This window comes from Serinus canaria, chromosome 5, assembly GCF_022539315.1.
Source record: "Serinus canaria isolate serCan28SL12 chromosome 5, serCan2020, whole genome shotgun sequence".
Taxonomy (NCBI): domain Eukaryota; kingdom Metazoa; phylum Chordata; class Aves; order Passeriformes; family Fringillidae; genus Serinus; species Serinus canaria.
In genome coordinates this window covers 5788050-5806811 of record NC_066319.1, presented here as the reverse complement: position 1 = coordinate 5806811, position 18762 = coordinate 5788050, and the positions used below count along the sequence as shown (strand labels likewise).

The 18762-nt window shown below is 44.8% G+C and overlaps 2 protein-coding genes across 15 annotated transcripts in view; one reads left to right on the top strand and one right to left on the bottom strand.

The window, feature by feature from the left end:
• The window catches only part of BTBD10 (BTB domain containing 10), a 28047-nt gene extending 13262 nt beyond the window's left edge, over nt 1-14785 (top strand). For 5 of the 6 annotated variants that reach the window (XM_050974741.1, XM_050974744.1, XM_050974743.1 and 2 more), the window contains 7 exons: nt 7056-7249; nt 7787-8072; nt 9683-9785; nt 10504-10624; nt 11621-11818; nt 12384-12494; nt 13720-14785. In XM_050974741.1, coding sequence (XP_050830698.1) covers nt 7056-7249; nt 7787-8072; nt 9683-9785; nt 10504-10624; nt 11621-11818; nt 12384-12494; nt 13720-14030 — 1324 coding nt within the window. In that variant the 3' untranslated portion in view covers nt 14031-14785. Of the gene's footprint in view, nt 1-201; nt 528-7055; nt 7250-7786; nt 8073-9682; nt 9786-10503; nt 10625-11620; nt 11819-12383; nt 12495-13719 lie in introns of those variants that run through there. The other variant, XM_009099550.4, reaches the window with a different exon arrangement.
• Nucleotides 14786-15083: 298 nt separating this feature from the next.
• BMAL1 (basic helix-loop-helix ARNT like 1) overlaps nt 15084-18762 on the bottom strand; it is a 49416-nt gene continuing 45737 nt past the window's right edge. For all 9 annotated transcript variants that reach the window (XM_030240114.2, XM_030240112.2, XM_030240117.2 and 6 more), the window contains 3 exons: nt 17286-17379; nt 16195-16297; nt 15084-15768 (listed from right to left, as the gene is read on the bottom strand). In XM_030240114.2, coding sequence (XP_030095974.1) covers nt 15608-15768; nt 16195-16297; nt 17286-17379 — 358 coding nt within the window. In that variant the 3' untranslated portion in view covers nt 15084-15607. The remainder of the gene's footprint in view (nt 15769-16194; nt 16298-17285; nt 17380-18762) is intronic.

The window sequence follows — 18762 nt, the reverse complement described above, 5'->3', positions numbered from 1 at the left end:
GAGCAGTCGGAGCGTGCCCCGAAACTCGCGGGGCTGTGCTGTGGGGCCGATCCCGGCGGAGCGGCGGTAACCTTGTCCGGGCGGCGGCGGGACCGAAATAGCTGCGGCAGCCGGCGCTGCCTGCCTGGCCCTGTCAGCGCTGGCCCAATGGCTGCGGGCCCGCGGAGCTGCGGGGTCACACGTCAGCCGCGCAGCACGCATGGCTGAGTCAGGCTCCGCCAGGAACCCGCTCCGGAGCCAGCGGGCTGGGCGAGCGGCGCTCCGGCTGCGTGGGCTTCGTGGGAGAGCTGCGGGCGCTTATCCTGAAGCGGATGTGATGGAGGGAAAAGTAAGGCTCGCTGACGGTGCCGTGGACTACTGAAGAAATGATGGAAATATCAAATATGCTGAACTTAATAAGTAATGCCAAAGGATGCTGATCTGGCTTTCAGAGCTGCCTTTTTGGAAGGAACGGAATTCCTTTGTGCTCTGATTCCGAAATTGTTCCCATGCTTCTGTGTTTCCTCCCTGATAGACCCGAGAGGAAGGTGCGTATTTGTTAACAGGAATAACGTGTGGGCATTATTCAGAAGAAAGAGGAAAAGGCAGAGTAGTGTCCTTTGTGTGCACAGGTCAATTGAAATGTCTGCTGACAAAGAGCAGGCTTGAGGGGGAGGAAGAGGGGCATAAGCGCTGCCGTTGTGTAAGTCCTGGCAGGATGAGCAGAAGGGATTTCTTGTAAAGCCACGGGGCATGGCAGCTGTAACTTAGTGCACAGATAAAGCACTATAGCCTGATTCTACAAGTGTTGATTATGGGACTCACCCTAGCAAAGGATGGATTTAAGTTTATATTTTAAGGCGAGTTAATATAAGTTTTAGAAGATAGATGGCGGGGGGTGGGAATGGTAAAAGACTCGGTTAATTTTCCACTGCTGTGTTCTTTTCATTTATTTAAGGTTTTAGGGTGGGTTTGGGAGTAATAAATGTATCGGTTAAGCACCATAATTCTGTGTAGACACAAGCTGGTTGTATAAAACAAGTATATTTATTAGCAGTATTCAGTAGGATGCACATGAAGCTTTTATGTTGGAATCCAAGCTAATTGTTTTGGCAGTAGGATTAATTCGGTCTAATGACTTCTTCTAATAATTAGTAATATATTCAAAGCAATCTGTTGTTATGTATAAAGTCAAACTGAAGCTCTCCTTCCACAGATGACTCCAAAGCATCATTAAATTGAAGAGCATTTACATTTTTAAAAACAGCTCTTCCCTTAACTACAAAAATAGGAAGCATTACCAGTATGACAAGTTGCCATTTTCATGGTATTTTTTTCCCCCTCCTTCACATCATATTAAATAGATTTGCTTAAATAAAACCTTGAGCTTATTTGGTTTTCTTCATGAGGCAACTGCTTTTAAAGAAAATGCCTCATTCTCTTACAAAGACAGAGCTTCCTTGATCCCTGTCTGAGGGGGGAAATAATTTCTATGATTGCCTTAAAGTTCTTGAATGGGTGTAGTGCACATGTTCCAATGTTCCTTTGAAACCAGGGAAAAGTGAGTATTGAATTTGTGAATATTGCCAGAAGACGTGAATATTCATGAGGTTGTTTAGTTGTTTTGGTTTGGGTTTGTTTCTTGGGGGGGAGTGGGGGGGGTGTGGTTGTTTCTTTTTTTCCCTATAGAAAAGTACTTGATAAAGCAAGGTGTTCTTCCCTTTCATAAACTTTTGGGTACTAGGTGGCCTTACATATCTGGGGCTTTTTCCAGCTTTAGTGAATGAAGGGATGAGGGTTTAAAATGGTGTTTTCTTTGTTCTTTTTCCTCTCTTACACTTTTAAGTTAAATGCAATGTGTCCTTCAGCACACAGGAGAAAATTCTGTTTATGGGTTGGGGCTGTGCCTTATGGCTTCCACAGCCCTGGAGTGCAGCTGGTGGTCATCAGCTGAGGAATCCATTGAAAGCTGTCTTTGCAAACACTTCTTTTCAGGGTGGGATGGTCCTTGTAGCTTCAGATTTCTTTCTTGGAGGCTTGAAGTTAGGTTCTGTGCAGGCTTCACTGGGTACTGTGGCTGAGATTTTGGGTGAATACAGCCTGGCAGCCATGGCTCCGTGACACTTGGAACTTGCAGTGTTCCACTGCTGTTGGAGGAGAGTCCTGGTGGTGTGTCTGCTCTGTGCTTCTGTGGACCACAGGAGCTCCTGTCTGCCTGTTCTTCAAACGGGACAGCTCTGCTTTGGTCCATCCCATGTCCACTGGTGTAGATGGGAAGGAAGCTGCAACAGCACAGCTGTGGAACTCCCTGTAAATGACAATTTGTCATGCCTCCTCACTGGGGCCAGGTTTGTCCTTAGTCCCTCACATTGCTGGTGTGCAGTGAAGGCTTTGTGTGCTCCCTGCAGAAACAACCTCCTGACCCCACTGGCTTTGTTAGAGGGGGAGAAGAGGAGGTGACCAAGTCCTTCTATCAAATAAATCAAAATTATTTGGTAGTTCTGATGTCTTCCTTTTTCTTTGAACACTTGCAACTTCTTCTAAAGCCTCTTTAGAAGAAAATAAAAGTCACAGGTCTTCTTTCATACGTACTGGCCACAAATGAGCTCCTTTTTCAGAGAAACAATGGAGCAGCTCAGGGACAGAACTTTTCTGGTCAGGTATCACAGGGTAAAGCCTGTGATATGCCTGTCTGTTTTGACATGCTAAGCTCCACCTCTGTATTTTCTCTTTGTTCAGATTTAAGCTCATGTTAGTTTTCTTGTTCATTGTAGAGCAAAGTTCTGTTTAAGGGGTAGCATTGATCTGAGCACTCATGCTGTTGAACACATGGAACTTCAAGTTTGTTGGCTGCATATCCAACAGATCAAAGAACTATTTTTTGTGACCTGTGACTCAGCAGTGATGAGATTTAAGACTGACATTTTAGATGGCTCTTACCAAGATGAATGAAGATTCACAGAATCACAGAATAATGAGGTTGGAAGAGACCTCTAAGATCATCAAGTCCAACCCATGCCCTAACACCTCAACTAGACTTTAGCACCAAGTGCCATGTCCAATCTTTTTTTAAACACAGCCAGAGATGGTGATTCTACCACCTCCCTGGGAGGAGCATTCCAGTGCTTTATTATTCTTTCGGTGAAAAATATTTCCTAATATCCAACCTGTACCTTCCCTGACGTAGCTTGAGACTGTGTCCTCTGGTTCTGTCGGTGCTGCCCGGTGGGAGAGACCAACCCCACTTGTCTACAGCTTCCCTTCAGGAAAGTGTAGAGAGCAATAAGGGCACCTCTGAGCCTCCTCTTCTCCAGGCTGAACACCCCCAGCTCCTTCAAACATTCCTCACAGGGTCTGTGTTTCCAGCCCCTCACCAGCCTTGTTGCCCTCCTCTAGATGTGCTCAAACATCTCAACATCTTTCCCAAACTGAGGGGCCAGAACTGGACGCAGCACTCAAGGTGTGCTCTCACCAGTGCTGAGTGGAGGGGAAGGATGACCTCCCTGCTCCTGCTGGCCACACCATTCCTAATGCAGACCAGGATGCCATTGGTCTTCTTGGCCACCAGGTCACACTGCTGGCTCTTGTCCAACTGGCTGTTGACCAGCACCCCCAGGTCCCTTTGTGCCTGAACACACTCCAGCCACGCTGTACCTAGCTTGTAAAGTTGTAGGGGATTTTTGTTGCCAAAATGTAGAACTTGGCACTTCACTTAGACTTATTAAACTTCATGCTGTTGGACTCTGCCCATCCATCCAACCGATCTAAGTCTCTCTGCAGAGCCCTCCTTCCTCCCAATAGATCAATGCAAGCTCCCAGATTAGTGTAGTCTGCAAATTTACTAATGAAGGACTCTGTGCCCTCATCCATGTTGTCTATAAAAATATTAAATAGAGCTGGCCCCAGCACAGACTCTGAGGGACACCCCTGGTGCCTGGCTGCCAGCTAGATGCAGCACCCTCACCACCACTCTCTTCTGAATCCAGCACAGAGTGCTCTGTCCCAGCCGTGGGCTGACAGCTTTTCCAGGAGTGTGCTGTGGGAAACAGTATCAAAGACACATCCACAGCCTTTCCTGCATCCACCAGGCTGGCTGTTTCAGAAGCAGTTGATTTACTGTTCAAGGATTGTGTCCTCCTCCAGCTGGCAGCCTCTGCCTCTCCAGTGTGGTGTGCTGAGCTGAACTGATGGCCCAGGCTCCGCAGGGATGGCTGTAGCTGGCAGCGGGAGCAGGATAGATAATGTCTGAGCACTGCCCCTCTCCTCCAGGCTTGCTGGCTGCTGGCAGCAAAGCAGAAGCAGCCCCAGTTGCCATTCGGGGAGGTAGAGATGTGCCTGCCATGGCCCTTCCTCGGGGCACGGCTCGGGAGGAAGCGTGGTGCCAGCTGAGTCAGTGTCGCTTCCTGTAGCACCTGTTCTTATCAGCTCCTGGAAGGCATTATTAACTAGGGTTTGCCCTGCTTCACTGGGAACTCTGAGTCACTGCTTGGAGGGTAATGGGGCTTTAGATGGTTTTCTGGATTAAGAATCACATTTTAATTGCCTTCTCTGTTAAAGGAGAATTTGTGTTTCCTCTGCCAAAATGTGTGATAAGCCTGCAATCCCATTACAGTGGTTCAGTTTCATTTTCTAGCGTGTTTCTCTTATTTAAAGCAAATAGAGCTCTTTAGTTCCTGTGAAACAGTGAGTCATGCATTTTGATACTATAAAATGTGACACCTGCAAAACTCTGTTTTCTCACAGCATGGTTGGAAATGTTATCAGGTCTAGGATCAAAGCTGTGCTTCAACAGAGGCCTGGTCACAGGAGGCTTTATTGGGATTTGCAGAGATGTTTTGTCACCAGATTGCTATGTAGGTGTTTGAGTACTCCACACATACACACCCGCTTTTGTGGCACCCTTGATTATACCACAGCATGCAAATGTAAAGATGCACAGATGAGATACAGAGCTTCTTTAAAAAAAAACCAAACACACCATTTTTTGGAAGTTTAGCTGTAGTAGTAATGAATATTGTCATATTTAAACTGGGGCTAGACTTTGGTCTTGAATTCAAGACTGTAATCCATGTTTTTAATAATTTGTGGGTATAATTTGTATCTATTAAAGTGGTTACATAATATATGCATATACCTGTCTCAAAGAAAAGGTGCAAAGGTTTTCCTAAATTGTTGATAATGTTTTTGGCTTTTTTTGGATGTTTGCAGATCTTACTCTTGCAAACTTTAGCACATTTCACTTTCAAAATAAAGAATTTGCCTTCCTCCTATAGAGAGGTAAAACAAGTAAGGAGACATGTTAGCTGTGCTAAAATGTCATAAATTTTAATACCTTCAGAACTGCATTGGAAGTCCTCAGGAACTTTCCTTTTAATGGAAGTGCTTGGATCATTATTCTTGGACTATAAATCTGAGCGTTTTCAGCCAGAAGCAAGGCTTGCAGTTCTTTTCCCTTATTCAATAGACCTTTGGCTGACTCCACGTCCCAAAGATGCATTTCTTACTGCAGCATATTTTAAGCTTGGCAGAAAACAGGATTGCAGTAGATTCCCTCTGCACCAAACTTGTGCTTTGTCAACAGGAGATCCTGCCCTCGTTCCAGCAGGGCAGGGAGAAGCTCGTGTGCCACAGAGAGCGGTACATATCTGACTCCTTGCCTCGTGTTAAACACTCATCTGTCACAGCCTTTTTGTTCTCAGTTAAGCTTCTCTTCTTATCAATCTCTGAAACCTCAAACTGCAACATCTCATGCTAGCAGAAAGCCTTGATTATTCTTTTTATCATTACTTCTAAGCAACCTAAAAAGAGGACGCTGCTCAGTCTGCTTGTCCAGTGAATGCTTTTGTATTGGTTGTGCTTGTCTTAGCCAGGCCATCATTTTACCTCTCTGTGTTCTCCTACAGCATCCCTGCAGTCATGATTTCAGGTCACTTGGTAGGAGTTATGGGATCTGCAGGCTGCAAGCAAGTGGGGCATTGAGTTTCCTCTGGGAAATCATGACTCTGCTTTGTCTGGCAGACCTTGTAGCTGTGCAGGTGTCTGTCTGGGTTATCCACTACCTGAGGCTTTGGGAATTTCTTCTGTTAAACCCATAAATAAGGAGTGTTGTCATGCCCACACTTGAAAGGTAAATAGCAAAGATATGCTTTAGGAAATCTGGTGGGATGCAAGGACACATGTCTGTGCTGTCCAGACATAAATTTGTCTTTTTTAAAGAGTATAAATAGAATATAAAAGAATATTTGGTAAATTCAACAATAGCTGTTGCATGTTGATTTTTAATTTTTAGATTGTTTTTGAGAGTTGTGGGATCTCAAAACTGATTAGTTTTGTTATTTGGTTTAATAATTGCAAAATGTAATTGATATCTTAAATTGAGTAATGTAACTTAATCACAGTCTAAAACATCTTGAACAATTATATTAAATTTGCTGATTTGGAACAAATATCCTGCTTTTTACTGACAGGCTGGTAGGTTGTGGCTTTGATAGTATAGTTCAAATCTGGGTTGTAATGGCTTACTATTGTTCTTTTTAAGAATAAGTGAAAATTTAAAACAGAATGTGCAGAAACAAACTCTTGTCTGGTGTGTCTTGATGTGTCCCCTCATTTAAGACTGACTACCTTTGCAAAGGGCAGGTTGCAGGAGAAGTGTAGTCAGCCTGTGGCCTGAGGAGGTTTTGCCAAAATAGGTTGCATTGGGAAAAAAAGATCCCTAACTTCTAAATTCATTCTTTGATGAGAACATTTAATTTTATAGTAAGAACCAAAATAAAATGCTCATTTTTATTTGACCTACCCATTCTGGAAGAGATTTGTGTGGATGCATCTTCACAGGCAGGCTCAGCTGATCAGGTGCTGTCTCTGTAAATCACACAGCAGCAAACAGGTAATTCCTGCTGCCCACTTAATGTTCCAAGCAATTGTAAATACAAACAGAGTACAACAAAGAAAATGGAGCTGGATAATCCTCATCTTGGAAACATCTCCATGAAGTGTGAATGCCTTGAAAATTTAGATGTGTAATGTCTCTGAAACTTTGAAATGCTGAACATGTGCCTTGTTTCTGCTTTCAGCACCTCATCCCGTGTTGCTAAAGGAATAGACTACACCAAAATGAGCCTCCATGGTGCGAGTGGCGGACACGAGAGGTCGAGGGACAGGCGCAGATCCAGTGACAGATCTCGTGACTCATCCCATGAAAGAGCAGAGTCTCAGCTCACTCCATGCATCAGGAATGTCACTTCACCAACAAGACAGTATCATTCTGGTGTGTGCAGATCTCTGCCATTGCAGGATTAAAATCCTCCAAATTTGAGTACTGTTTTGTTAGAGGAATACAATAAAAAGTGTTATTTGTTGATGGCACAACATACAGATTTCCTACATGTGCCCTGGGCTGGGAATAGAGGAAATAAGGATTTTTTTAAGTGACAAAATATGGTTTGTTTCTTTGAGCTGTAGCACCAACTGTGATGCAATGCTTCTTTACTACTCTAGTACTGAGAAAGGAACTCAACATATGTTGAGTTCCTTTCTCAGTACTAGAGTAGTAATTTTCTTTGTAAAGACTTTTGGGGCAGGTGAGGTGGATTTGATGTCTAGGTGATACACACTTTGGAATCTCATAAATGGGCAGTTATTTTTGAAGGTTTCTTTAACCAGAATAGATTTAACCAAAATAATTTGTACTTAACCTCTCAAATGGATGTGTTTTGTGCCCAGAAAGACACAAACTACGTAGGACTCCTGTAAATCTCTAATTTCATTTCCTGTTTTTTCTCCTTCCACCTCGCCTGCACTGAAGATCGCGAGAAGGATCACAGTTCATCTCGGCCCAGCAGCCCCCGGCCCCAGAAGACGTCCCCCAATGGTTCTGTTGTCAGCATGGGCACCAGCAGCAGGAACAGCAGCCAGTCCAGCTCAGATGGCAGCTGCAAGGCTAGTGGGGAAATGGTGTTTGTGTATGAAAATGGCAAAGAGGGAGCTCGGAACGTCAGGACTTCTGAGCGAGTAACACTCATTGTGGACAACACCAGATTTGTTGTAGATCCTTCCATCTTCACTGCACAACCTAACACAATGTTGGGCAGGTTTGTATCTCTTTTGGTTTTGTTTTCTTACTCAGTCCCCAGCTGTTATGGAGAGCTGGATATTTAAACTGTTTGAATAGCTGTTGGACTCATATTGCTGCAGCTGATCTTGCTAATGTTAAATATTTCCAGTTTAAAAATGTCCTTAAGTAAAAATTGAATGCAAGTTCTTTGGTTTTTGCAGAAAAGCCGAGAGATGTCTATTACCTAGAGATGACAGCTGATAAATAAATTACCATTTCATGATGTTCCCATTTCTTTCTGTCTTCCTGGACATTGCTTCTATGTTGAGCTGCCTCACTCTCCTTCATTTTTCAAGCTAGGTGCTTCATAAAACAAAGTAGCATAGTGAGTGTAGACAGTTTCTTTCAAAACAGTAAGGAGGAAAATCTTGAAGGAATTTATTTTGCTTAGTGGGCCTACCCTGACAATGTTTAAGCTCAGCTCATTTATCTTCTGAAATGTCAAATAATCAGTGTAACAGCCCTGAGCCACTCAGCAGAGAGGCTGAATACTCAAAATGATCAACGCTTGAATTCAAGTCTGCAATATGTGTGTAACGTTTTCTGTAGAAACTATAATGAGCAACATATTTAATATGTTTGCTTGGTGGGAAAAGATTGAATACTTGACTGGCTCAAATTCTGGTTGGTTTTGCCTTGTCCAAATGCAGACGGTACCTCTTAAAATGTTGCTTCAAGAAAGAAAAGAAAGGTTTGTCTGTGTCACTTTGGATTTGGCTTTTTCATTAAAATACAGCTATTTCTCAGCACACAAGGATATAATCATATTTAAAATACATGTGTATAAATCTCCTTGCCATATTACAGGTAATAAATGTGATTACACAATTTCTACTCTGTTTAAATCACTGCAATGTGGGATAAATAGTACCTTGGATCCCTGTTTTGTGAAAAGTTGGGTGAGTCACAGAGAAGGCAAGAAATGCTTCTCTGTCTAAACTGTCAAAAGAAATAAATGGAAGTAAGAATCAATAGAATTAAATAATTGATTTAAAGCACTTGTATATTTTACAATGCATGCATACATATAAATATCCAGACAGACAGACTGGAAGTGTATCAGCTGAAAAGAAGCAATGAAATAGTTTCCTTTTCCATGCCCAGCCTCAGAGTAAGTGCTGCCTAATGCAGTGGATTTTTTGTGCGTGTGTGATGCTGAGTTACTCTCCCTTTGGGATTGGTTCAAGGAACAAGCTTATTTTATCTTTTGCTAATTGAAAAGTAGGTTAATAAAGATACGGAAATAGTGCTCTAACACAGGTTATTTATAAACCCACTTTCCCTCAATGTCAGTCTGCAGGACAGTAAGCAGGAGCAGCTTGGGAGGTAAAAGTAGCTATAATAAGAATGTACTATTTGCCTTAAGCCTGAATCCTGTTAGACTGTATTTTTCTAAATACTATTTCTTGTAGAGTGGTCAGAAAAGGCATGTCAGATCACGAGGTGAAAAACATAATCCCAGCTGAACAGAATGCACAGCTTTTCCCCTGCAGTTTCTGCACAATTTCTTGCATTTTGTTTTTTCTTATTTAAACAAGAAAACCATAGTGAGGATTTCTAACCCAAATTACTTTCATTCTTGAGCAGGATGTTTGGATCAGGCAGAGAACACAACTTTACACGGCCCAATGAAAAAGGAGAGTATGAAGTTGCTGAAGGAATTGGTTCTACTGTGTTTCGTGCTATTCTGGTGAGTTTTTAGGGGCAAATACTGTTAGGACAAGCATTGTTAAGAAGTAAAACCTCTTGGTTTAACCCAACTTGCAGATCTAGATTTTGTGGATGGCATAGACACTGCTCTTTATATTGTTGAGTAGAGGGGGGAAGATGCTTGATATGAACCCCCTTTTTTCTTAAACGTGAGCATGTGACAGTCAGGGAGAGAGAAAGTACTCATGAAAGAAACTGAAAATTACTGCTGCCAGCAATCAGTTCACCTTTTCCTATGCATTTAGTTCACCAAATTCAAGTGAACTGCCCTTCTAGAGCTGAAATTAGGTGAAAGAGAATACTGGAAGCGAGCTTCATGCAGCTAACAGGACTAAAGCAAACTTCAGTGTGAGCTGGAAATGGCCCCTTATTTAATATCTGCACAAGGAAGTGGAGCTGCTGGACTGCTTTGTCAGCAGCCTTGGAATGGGAAGAGCTCAGTGAAGTACAGATAAAAGACAGCAAAATTATCAGTATTAATAGTTGTCACTTAAATAACATTTTTAACCGGAACTCACTGCTCTGAATGCAGCTCTGGAAACTGATAAATTTGAGGACAGGAAGATTCACAAAGTTTAACATTTGTTGCTGTCTTACATTTTGGGGGCTTTCTTTGTGGAGAAGGCATCAGGAATGAATTGATGCAGTTTCTGTTGGTGGATGTTGTGCATTGTGTTTTTGCTTGGTGCATCCTGCAGGATTACTACAAGACTGGAGTGATACGCTGTCCTGATGGGATATCTATTCCTGAACTGAGGGAAGCATGTGACTATCTCTGTATCTCCTTTGAGTATAGTACTATAAAATGCAGAGATCTGAGTAAGTACAGAGTTTATTAAAGTAATTTGAATTATACAAATTGACTTAAGTGTGTGTGTGTTAATTCTAAATCATGTCCTTTATTAAGATAAGGAAGATGGCTAGCACTACATTAATAAAATCCATCCCTTTTTATCTCTTATGTAATAAAGCCTTAAAACCAATGGATTTATGTTCTTTGAAAAATAATGTCTGATATTTCAGCATCTAATTCTGTGCCGTGGTCACCCTGTGGAATACTTAGCTCTATGACTGCATTTGCAGTACAGATACAGTAACATTCAGTGGTATCTTTTTTTGCAGAGGACAGGGAGGATAATTTTTCAGCTCCTTGCTTAGGAGAATGGGGCTGTCTCCCTGGTGGCAGTAGCACAGCTTTGCTGGCGGAGTGGGCTGCTCCAGGATTCCCAGCACGTGCTGTTCTCTCCAGCTGCCTCAGCCCTGAGCACAGCCCAAGCCTTGGCCTGTGCCTCTGGTTGCTGTGCTCTCCCTGTGTGTGCAGTGCAGGGCCAGCCTGTGGCATTCCTGCCGGGAATGCTGTGCAGGACCCCGGTGCCTTCCCTGGCAGGGCCACCCCCCCTGCCCTGTGCCTGAGCTCTCTGTCCTTACAGGGATTTAGCAGCTCCTGCCCTGGGGGCTTTGAGAAGCTTTGGTTTTAAGCTGCTGCTTATGAAACATGGGTTGTGTGCTCTGCTCTCCCAGCAACTGGCTTAAATGATGTTTCTTTTAGGAAAACCAAGAGCAGCCTTGCACAATTACCCAATATTTAGCAGTAGTGAAATGCACAGGATGTCTCAAAGTCTGCCCAACACTATGTTAATATCTGCAGGACAGGCTGGTAAATATTCAAACAAGGTCTGAACCTACATAAGCTCATAGACTAAGTGTCTTTACACCTGTCTGCAGTAATTCTACAAGATAAACAGGTCTACTCATTGCTGCCTTCATCTCTTTACCAAGCTCTCAAATGTGCCTATGCTTGAAATTTTCTTCTAGGTGCTCTCATGCATGAATTATCAAATGATGGTGCTCGCAAGCAATTTGAGTTTTACCTGGAAGAAATGATTCTCCCATTAATGGTAGCCAGTGCCCAAAGTGGGGAGAGGGAATGCCACATTGTTGTGCTGACAGATGATGATGTTGTTGACTGGGATGAAGAGTATCCCCCCCAAATGGGAGAGGAGTATTCACAAAGTAAGTTTATCCTCATTGTTCCCACCAAGCCATGCCATGGTAGAGGTAGCAGTGAATGTGCTGATTTAAAGTTGTTGTACAGAAATAAACCTCTTAGTTTGAGTAGTTCTGCCTAATATTTTTTCACAGAAGCATATTATGCTTGTTATGTTCAAATGTAATTAAAAAGAGAAGGTAATTTTTATTATTAAGGTATTATTAGCCAGTGAGGAGGAAGAAAATACTTCTTCAGAAAGAGCTTGGGGAGGGAAATGGGTGGGAGTCATGTTTACTGTGGGAGAGCAACTAGAGGTTTTTTTGAGGCAAAAACCAAGTGTTAGTATTTTTGGAGTATTATAGTTGTGTGGATGATGAGTTTAAGCACCTGTAAATGGACTGTACTAGCCAACCCATTCCCCAGTATCTTCAGCTGATTTTCTCAGGAGTTCTTGAATTTCTTCCCCTCCTCTCAAATAAAAATACTGGAGTAAAGCAGAACAGTGGAAAAGATAAACTTTTGTGTTTTAAGGCTAGAAGCTTTATATTTGAATACAGGGATTTTTTTCTCATTAAAATGTATTTTTAGTTATTTACAGCACAAAGTTGTATAGATTCTTCAAATACATTGAAAACAGAGACGTGGCCAAATCAGTTCTGAAGGAAAGGGGGCTCAAGAAGATCCGACTGGGCATCGAAGGTAAGGGAAGCATTGCTTGTGCTCTCCCTCTTTGGCCTTCAGGGTCTGCTGCACTTCTCTGCTATGTGGCTTTCTCTGTAGCTGGAAAAGCAAGGGGTCAGTGTTGTCTTTCCTGCTGAGCCTGGGTGACAGAATGGCCAGAGGGAGAATGGTACCCAGCTAGAAAAGCTGACTGTGGGCTCCAGACTGGTGTCCAAGCTGTGGGCTCCGTGCAGACAACTTAGGTGCTTTTTACTGCCTTCATGACTTGCATCTCATGCCCTTTTTCCTTTAGTTTCCACACAAAATCTTCTCTGTGCTTTGTCGAAGTAACAAGGCATTTGTACAGCTCTGGGTATTGTGTTCTTGGGCTGTATCCTTTCCAGGGTGTGAAATGAAAAATGTCATGTTAAGTGGCAGGCAGACATTTTCTTTCAGAAAGTACAAAACTATCCAGTGGATCAGTGAAGTGCAAAGAAATACTGATCTGAAATAAACATCATGTAAGTTAGGAGGCTGCTCTGTAATATCTGACTGAGTAATCTGATTTTTATCGTGAATGTAAGAACTGGGTTTCTGTGCATTACATTTTTCTTCTCATTGCTGACCCAGATATTTTAGAATCCAGCCTTTATAATTAGCAGGATTTCTATCATTCACTCACCAAGTTGTCATAGTTGCATTTGTAATTTGCCAAGAAAAAGCAAATGCTTTTAACTGGTGAGCCCTAAAATAACTAATTTCAGCTGAACAAGGTGGGAGCCTTTCAGCTAAACAAGAACTGGCCCTGCCTTTAGTGGTGGCTAATTGCAGATTATTTCTGCTGGCATTTCTTGGTTTGACAAGGAACAGCTGTGGCACCAAACTGTGATTCTGGTGCCCTGCAGTAATGTGTAAAATGGACATTATTGTTGGGGCACAGGGAGAGGTGACTCGAACACAGCACAACCGTCTGCACTGGCAGTGCCAGTGGCTGCTGTGCTGTGTCCCAGCAGGGCTGATGGGCTGTGCTCTGTAGGGCTGTGCTCTGTACAGTCAGGGCTGATGGGCTGTGCTCTGTAGGGCTGTGCTCTGTAGGGCTGTGCTCTGTAGGGCTGTGCTCTGTACAGTCAGGGCTGACGGGCTGTGCTCTGTAGGGCTGTGCTCTGTAGGGCTGTGCTCCGTAGGGCAGGGCTGACGGGCTGTGCTCTGTAGGGCTGTGCTCTGTAGGGCAGGGCTGATGGTGCTGTGCCCCTGCCTTTGCCAGGTTACCCCACGTACAAGGAGAAGGTGAAGAAGCGGCCGGGCGGGCGGCCCGAGGTGATCTACAACTACGTGCAGAGGCCGTTCATCCGCATGTCGTGGGAGAAGGAGGAGGGGAAGAGCCGGCACGTCGACTTCCAGTGCGTGAAGAGCAAATCCATCACCAACCTGGCGGCGGCAGCAGCAGACATCCCGCAGGACCAGCTGGTGGTGATGCACCCCACGCCGCAGGTGGACGAGCTGGACATCCTGCCCATGCACCCGGCCCCCAGCAGCAGCGAGCCGGAGGCCGAGGGCCAGAACCCCCCGCTCTGACCACGCTGCCCCACCGCAAGCATGCTCCTACAGTGACTGTACCCAGCTCATCCCACACTGCAACGCCAGTTTTCCATTGTGTTCCGGTGTTTAGGATATTGCAGCAGGGACCTGGCACGGCCCCAGGGGATGCCTGGTGGCTCTGGGAGGAGTGCAGCCCGGCGCTGGGCTCGGTGACGTTCGTGTCTGTGTTTACCAGTAGGTTTGTGACGTTGGTGACTCCGAGCTGGCCTGGCCCCGCTCCGCGGCCCCGCAGCGCTGCCGTGGCACGGGGTTGGGAAGCAGAGTGGGAATTGATAGTAGCACTTTACAAATGGTTGAGAAATGGAATTTGAAGCCATTTTTTATAAATGTATTGCACAATACTAACAAAGTGCTTCTATCAAAGGTATTAACTGTACATAGTTTTGCTCTGAATAGATTGACCCTTTTGAAGTTATTGTATATGGTTGAGCACAAAACTACTTACTCTTGGGTTTTTGGATTGAGGACGTGATTCAATGACCCATGTAACATCTTGTTCAAGTTCTTTAGTGAATTTTTTCACTTGTTTGCAGCGTGAGCCATGTTCAAAAATTGTGAACAACGGACAGGGGCTTTATCTTAAATTTTGCCTTACCTTAAGCTGTTCACAAATATTTATTTAATACATTTTTCATAAGTGTCATGAAATAGGAAAATGCAAATGGTTCATTCCTCATTTATTAATGATTGTAAACAAGTTTTTCATGCAAATAAAGTTTCCATTATTTTAATGGGCTTGAATTATCTGTGAGTTATGAATTTTGCAAGTAGTTGCTTATCATTCCTCAGGGGAAGGATGGTTAATATTAAGTGAAAAACAAGTGTTTCTTAAAGATAATCAGCCTATTTCAACGCACCTGCCTGTTGTGCTTTTCTCAGGATCAACCTGGATCTAGGAGTGAGTAACAACAGCTTCTCTGGGAATACTGTCATGACAAAGTCATGTAAGTGTAGGTAAGGCACTGGCTTTCCTCCCTTTTCCCCCGAGGCTAAAGAAATGATAAATACCAAGTGCTTCTAGCATGCACCTTCAGCAGGGTTTTATCAAATTTATTTATCAAAGTAAATGCTCCATCTTAGAACAAGGGAAACATTTATTTTAAAAATATTTAACTGTCTAATACATTACACTTTAACAATATTTATAGTAAAGGATTCTTACAAGAAAGAATAAACAGCTTTATGGTACAATTAGTATAAGAAATATCCACATGGGGACTGTTTTGCAGTGTAAAAACACACCATACATCTGAAATGGTCATTTGCATATAAAAGCTACCACTGATGCCAGTGAGTTGCACAGTGATTTAAAAAAAATTTCAAACAACAGAATCCAAAATATACAAGTATTGCAAGCTATACACAGCTAACCAAATCAACACAGAACACTGTAGCAGGTTATTCCACTTTGTCTGAAGTTACACATGGTAGGATGAGTTGCGTTCTGACACAGCTTTTATGAAGTTCCCACATAAAAGCCTCTCAGTCCCACGGGTTTCACAGACTGCAGAGCTCCACCAGTAAATGCACTTGGCTGGGGGGTGCTGGCTCGCTCACAGGGGCCAGGGCAGGTCGCTGAAGTCCACGGGGCCGCCGAGCCCCGCGTCGGCCTCCAGCAGGCTCATGATGACCGCCATGGCCGCCTCGTCGTTGCTGGGGCTGCTGGAGCCCTGCTCCGTGTCGATCATGTCCATGCCGATGTGGGAGTTCTCCCCTGCAGCGACACGGCAGGGCCAGCACCTCAGGGGGCTGCTCCCCTCCCTGCCCTGCCTCCTCGGGGGCAGAGCCAGGGCTTTGGGGCCCAGGGACACCCCTGGCAGCTGGGTCACTCCCCAGCAAGGGCCACCACCCCCCACTGGGACTCGGAGTGCCAGAGTGCACGCAGAGCGCTGCGGCAGCATCTGGCCAGCAGCTGAGCTGCTTCACACTGACTCAGGAAAAGAGGCTCCAAGCACTGCGTGAGGAAATTCCAGTATGAAGGAACTTCACAAAACAGGCTGCCAGGTGCCTCTTGGGGCACACAGAGCGCTCGGCTGTGGGCTTTGTGCCTCAGCTGATAAAAGCAAGTTACTGCTAAAAGCAACCAATGTCCATGTGTGCTCAGCCGGTACTGAGGCTGTTCATGTGTGACTTCACTTACCCAGGATTGAGGAGTTGTCGGAATACGGGTACCCAGAATTATCCTGGATTTGCCCAGACAGCAGCCCGGCTGAAGAAATGTCTGGAGTGCCACCATTCAAGATCTTGAAAGACAAAACAGAAGCTCTAAAGCAGCATGAAATGGTGCATTAAGTCTTAAATCGTCCTATACTGGAATGTTTAATATAGGGTAGATGGACTTCCCAAAATAACCCTGTGGTTTATAATAAACAATCTTCTAAGCAAGGAGAAATATGAAGGGGGTGCTGAAAACACCCAGCCCTGCACCTGCATCTTCCTTTATGCCATGCCAGCAGCCCCTACTCTGTGGACATGTTGAATACTGTAGGGCAGAAGAAGAAAGAATAGCTATTACCAGAATTGTAACTCTGTTCCAACCTGGAGTTTTATTTCAAGAACAAAGAGAGCTGGGAACAGACAGAAATATTTACAGTCTATTCCACTACAAGCAATTCTTACAAGCAAGTCATTATTTCTGAGAAAAAAAAGGTTAAGTAAGTCTGAAGCAGTGCATAAGGACCTGGGTAAGTGTTCTTGCTTTGGATAAAACTTCCGTAAGCATTTAGAGATTGCTGGAAGCAGCCAGGACCAGAGTTCAGGTGCCTCAGTGCTGGCAATGGCACCTGAGTGCTACTCAAGCACTCTCAGAGCAAGGCAGGTGCACGGTGTTGACTTAAGAACACCCTCTGAGTGCCCAGGCAAGCACGGAGCTGCGCTGGTTTGTGCTCAGGAGCCCGGGGGCGTTCCTCGGGCACAGCCAGAGCTGCAGTGCCAGCACTGCCAGCCTTCACCAGCACGGGGTGTCCGAGAGTTTCTGGAGGGTGCAGAGACGTGGGCAGAGCTGTTCCTTGCAGCCCTGCTGCAAACATCCAACAGAAAGGGCAGGTGAGTGTCACACACTGCTGGAGTCTGGGAGGTGCTGCTGGCTGCCCTTCAGGCAGGGCTGTACAGGGGCTGTGAGCACCTCAGTGCTTTGGCCCAGCCCCTTCTCCAGCCCAGCAGGCAGGAGCCGTTCCCTGAGCACAGTGCCCTGCCCTGACTGCCCCAGCCTGGGGGGAGCCTTGTTCTCACCTTCTTCCCTCCTGGCGAGGATGTGTCGGGCGGGGGGGTGCTGGTGATGTTCAGGGGACTTGAGCCACAGCTGGAAGGTGATGATCCTCTTATCCTAAAACATGCATAGAACAGGGCATGCATTTACATCAGACTCAGAGACTTGGAGTTTTAAATATTGACTTCAGTATCAGGTGCCATAAGGTGCTAAAAGCATGAGCTTCACTTTTGTAACCTCCCTTTTTTGTATTCCTCAGGCCAGTAGGAGCAGCAGTGCTGTGTAAATCCAGCCTGCTTGATCTGCAAGCTTTACCTCCTCCCTGTTTTTTTCCTGGACAGCCTTCACAGAGTCAGATGGAAAAGGTCCTGGCTGCTAAGGAAAGCCTCATTTTTGAGTATTTTACTTCAATTTCCACCAGCCAAGAGTTCCAGCTGCCACAGTAACCCAGACTCCTCAGTGAGCTCTTCTACAGAAGTCCACTGGACAGTGGATTGTTTGTGACTGCTCAAAGCCACACTGTTCACTTCCATTTTCCACAGCCTGATCAAACATTGTTAATAATGAATAATGTATTGACTGTAGCACCAACGAATCTCCAGACTAAAGGGAGGAGGGGTAGTTACAGCGAAAAGCAATGGAAATGGGATTCTTCTCCTTGGCAGAGTTCCCCTGGGAAAGCTGAACAGAAGGCAGCTTTGGAAAATAGTAACAGCTGCAGAAAAAGGACTGGAACTAACCCAGGGTCCGAACTGAACTGCAAACATGGGTGGTAACTGCACTACTACACTCACTTGGGCTAATTAAATGTTTTACAGTTACTAAAAGGGATGGTTAAGCTTCAAAGTAATGATTCAGCCATGTTTTTCTTCTTTTCCTATTCCTACAGAGAGGAATGCAGCCTTAGGGATAGGTCTGCTGCTGCCTGAAGTGAGGACAGAGGGAGTCTCCTGCCTGCAGCAGGAACAAAACTATGGGAAACAGACTGGATGTGTTTCAGCCTGGTTAAACTGCCACCACTGAACATCTGCTGGGTGAGACCCCTTTTATGGGAAAGGAAACAGTTCCCAAGAGGAAATCAGTGAGGAACAGGGATTTTCAGCCAACAGAAATGAAGTGGTACCCACTGAAAGCAGCTGCTCACACAGGTGAGAACATGAGAAGCAGCTGTGGATCCCCACAGACCCTCAGTGACCCTGTGCCTGACCCAGCCCCACATCCTGACTGCCACGGGAAGGCCCCAGCATCGTGCCCTTGCTCCAAGAGCTGCAGGGGAACTGCAGAGCTCATCATGCACATCTAACAACCCCAAAAGCATCTGAGCAAATGGACTGCACGAAAACAAACACTGCTGCTCTGGCACACAGTCAACAGCTTTGGCATTTGGAGGTTGTGCCGCTCACAGCCTCGAGTCCCTGGGAAAAGAACAGACTGGAATGGATTTGTTTCTAGGTAGCTGCTCTTTTTAACTCCTGTTTCTGGTAAACTGGCCATCATCAC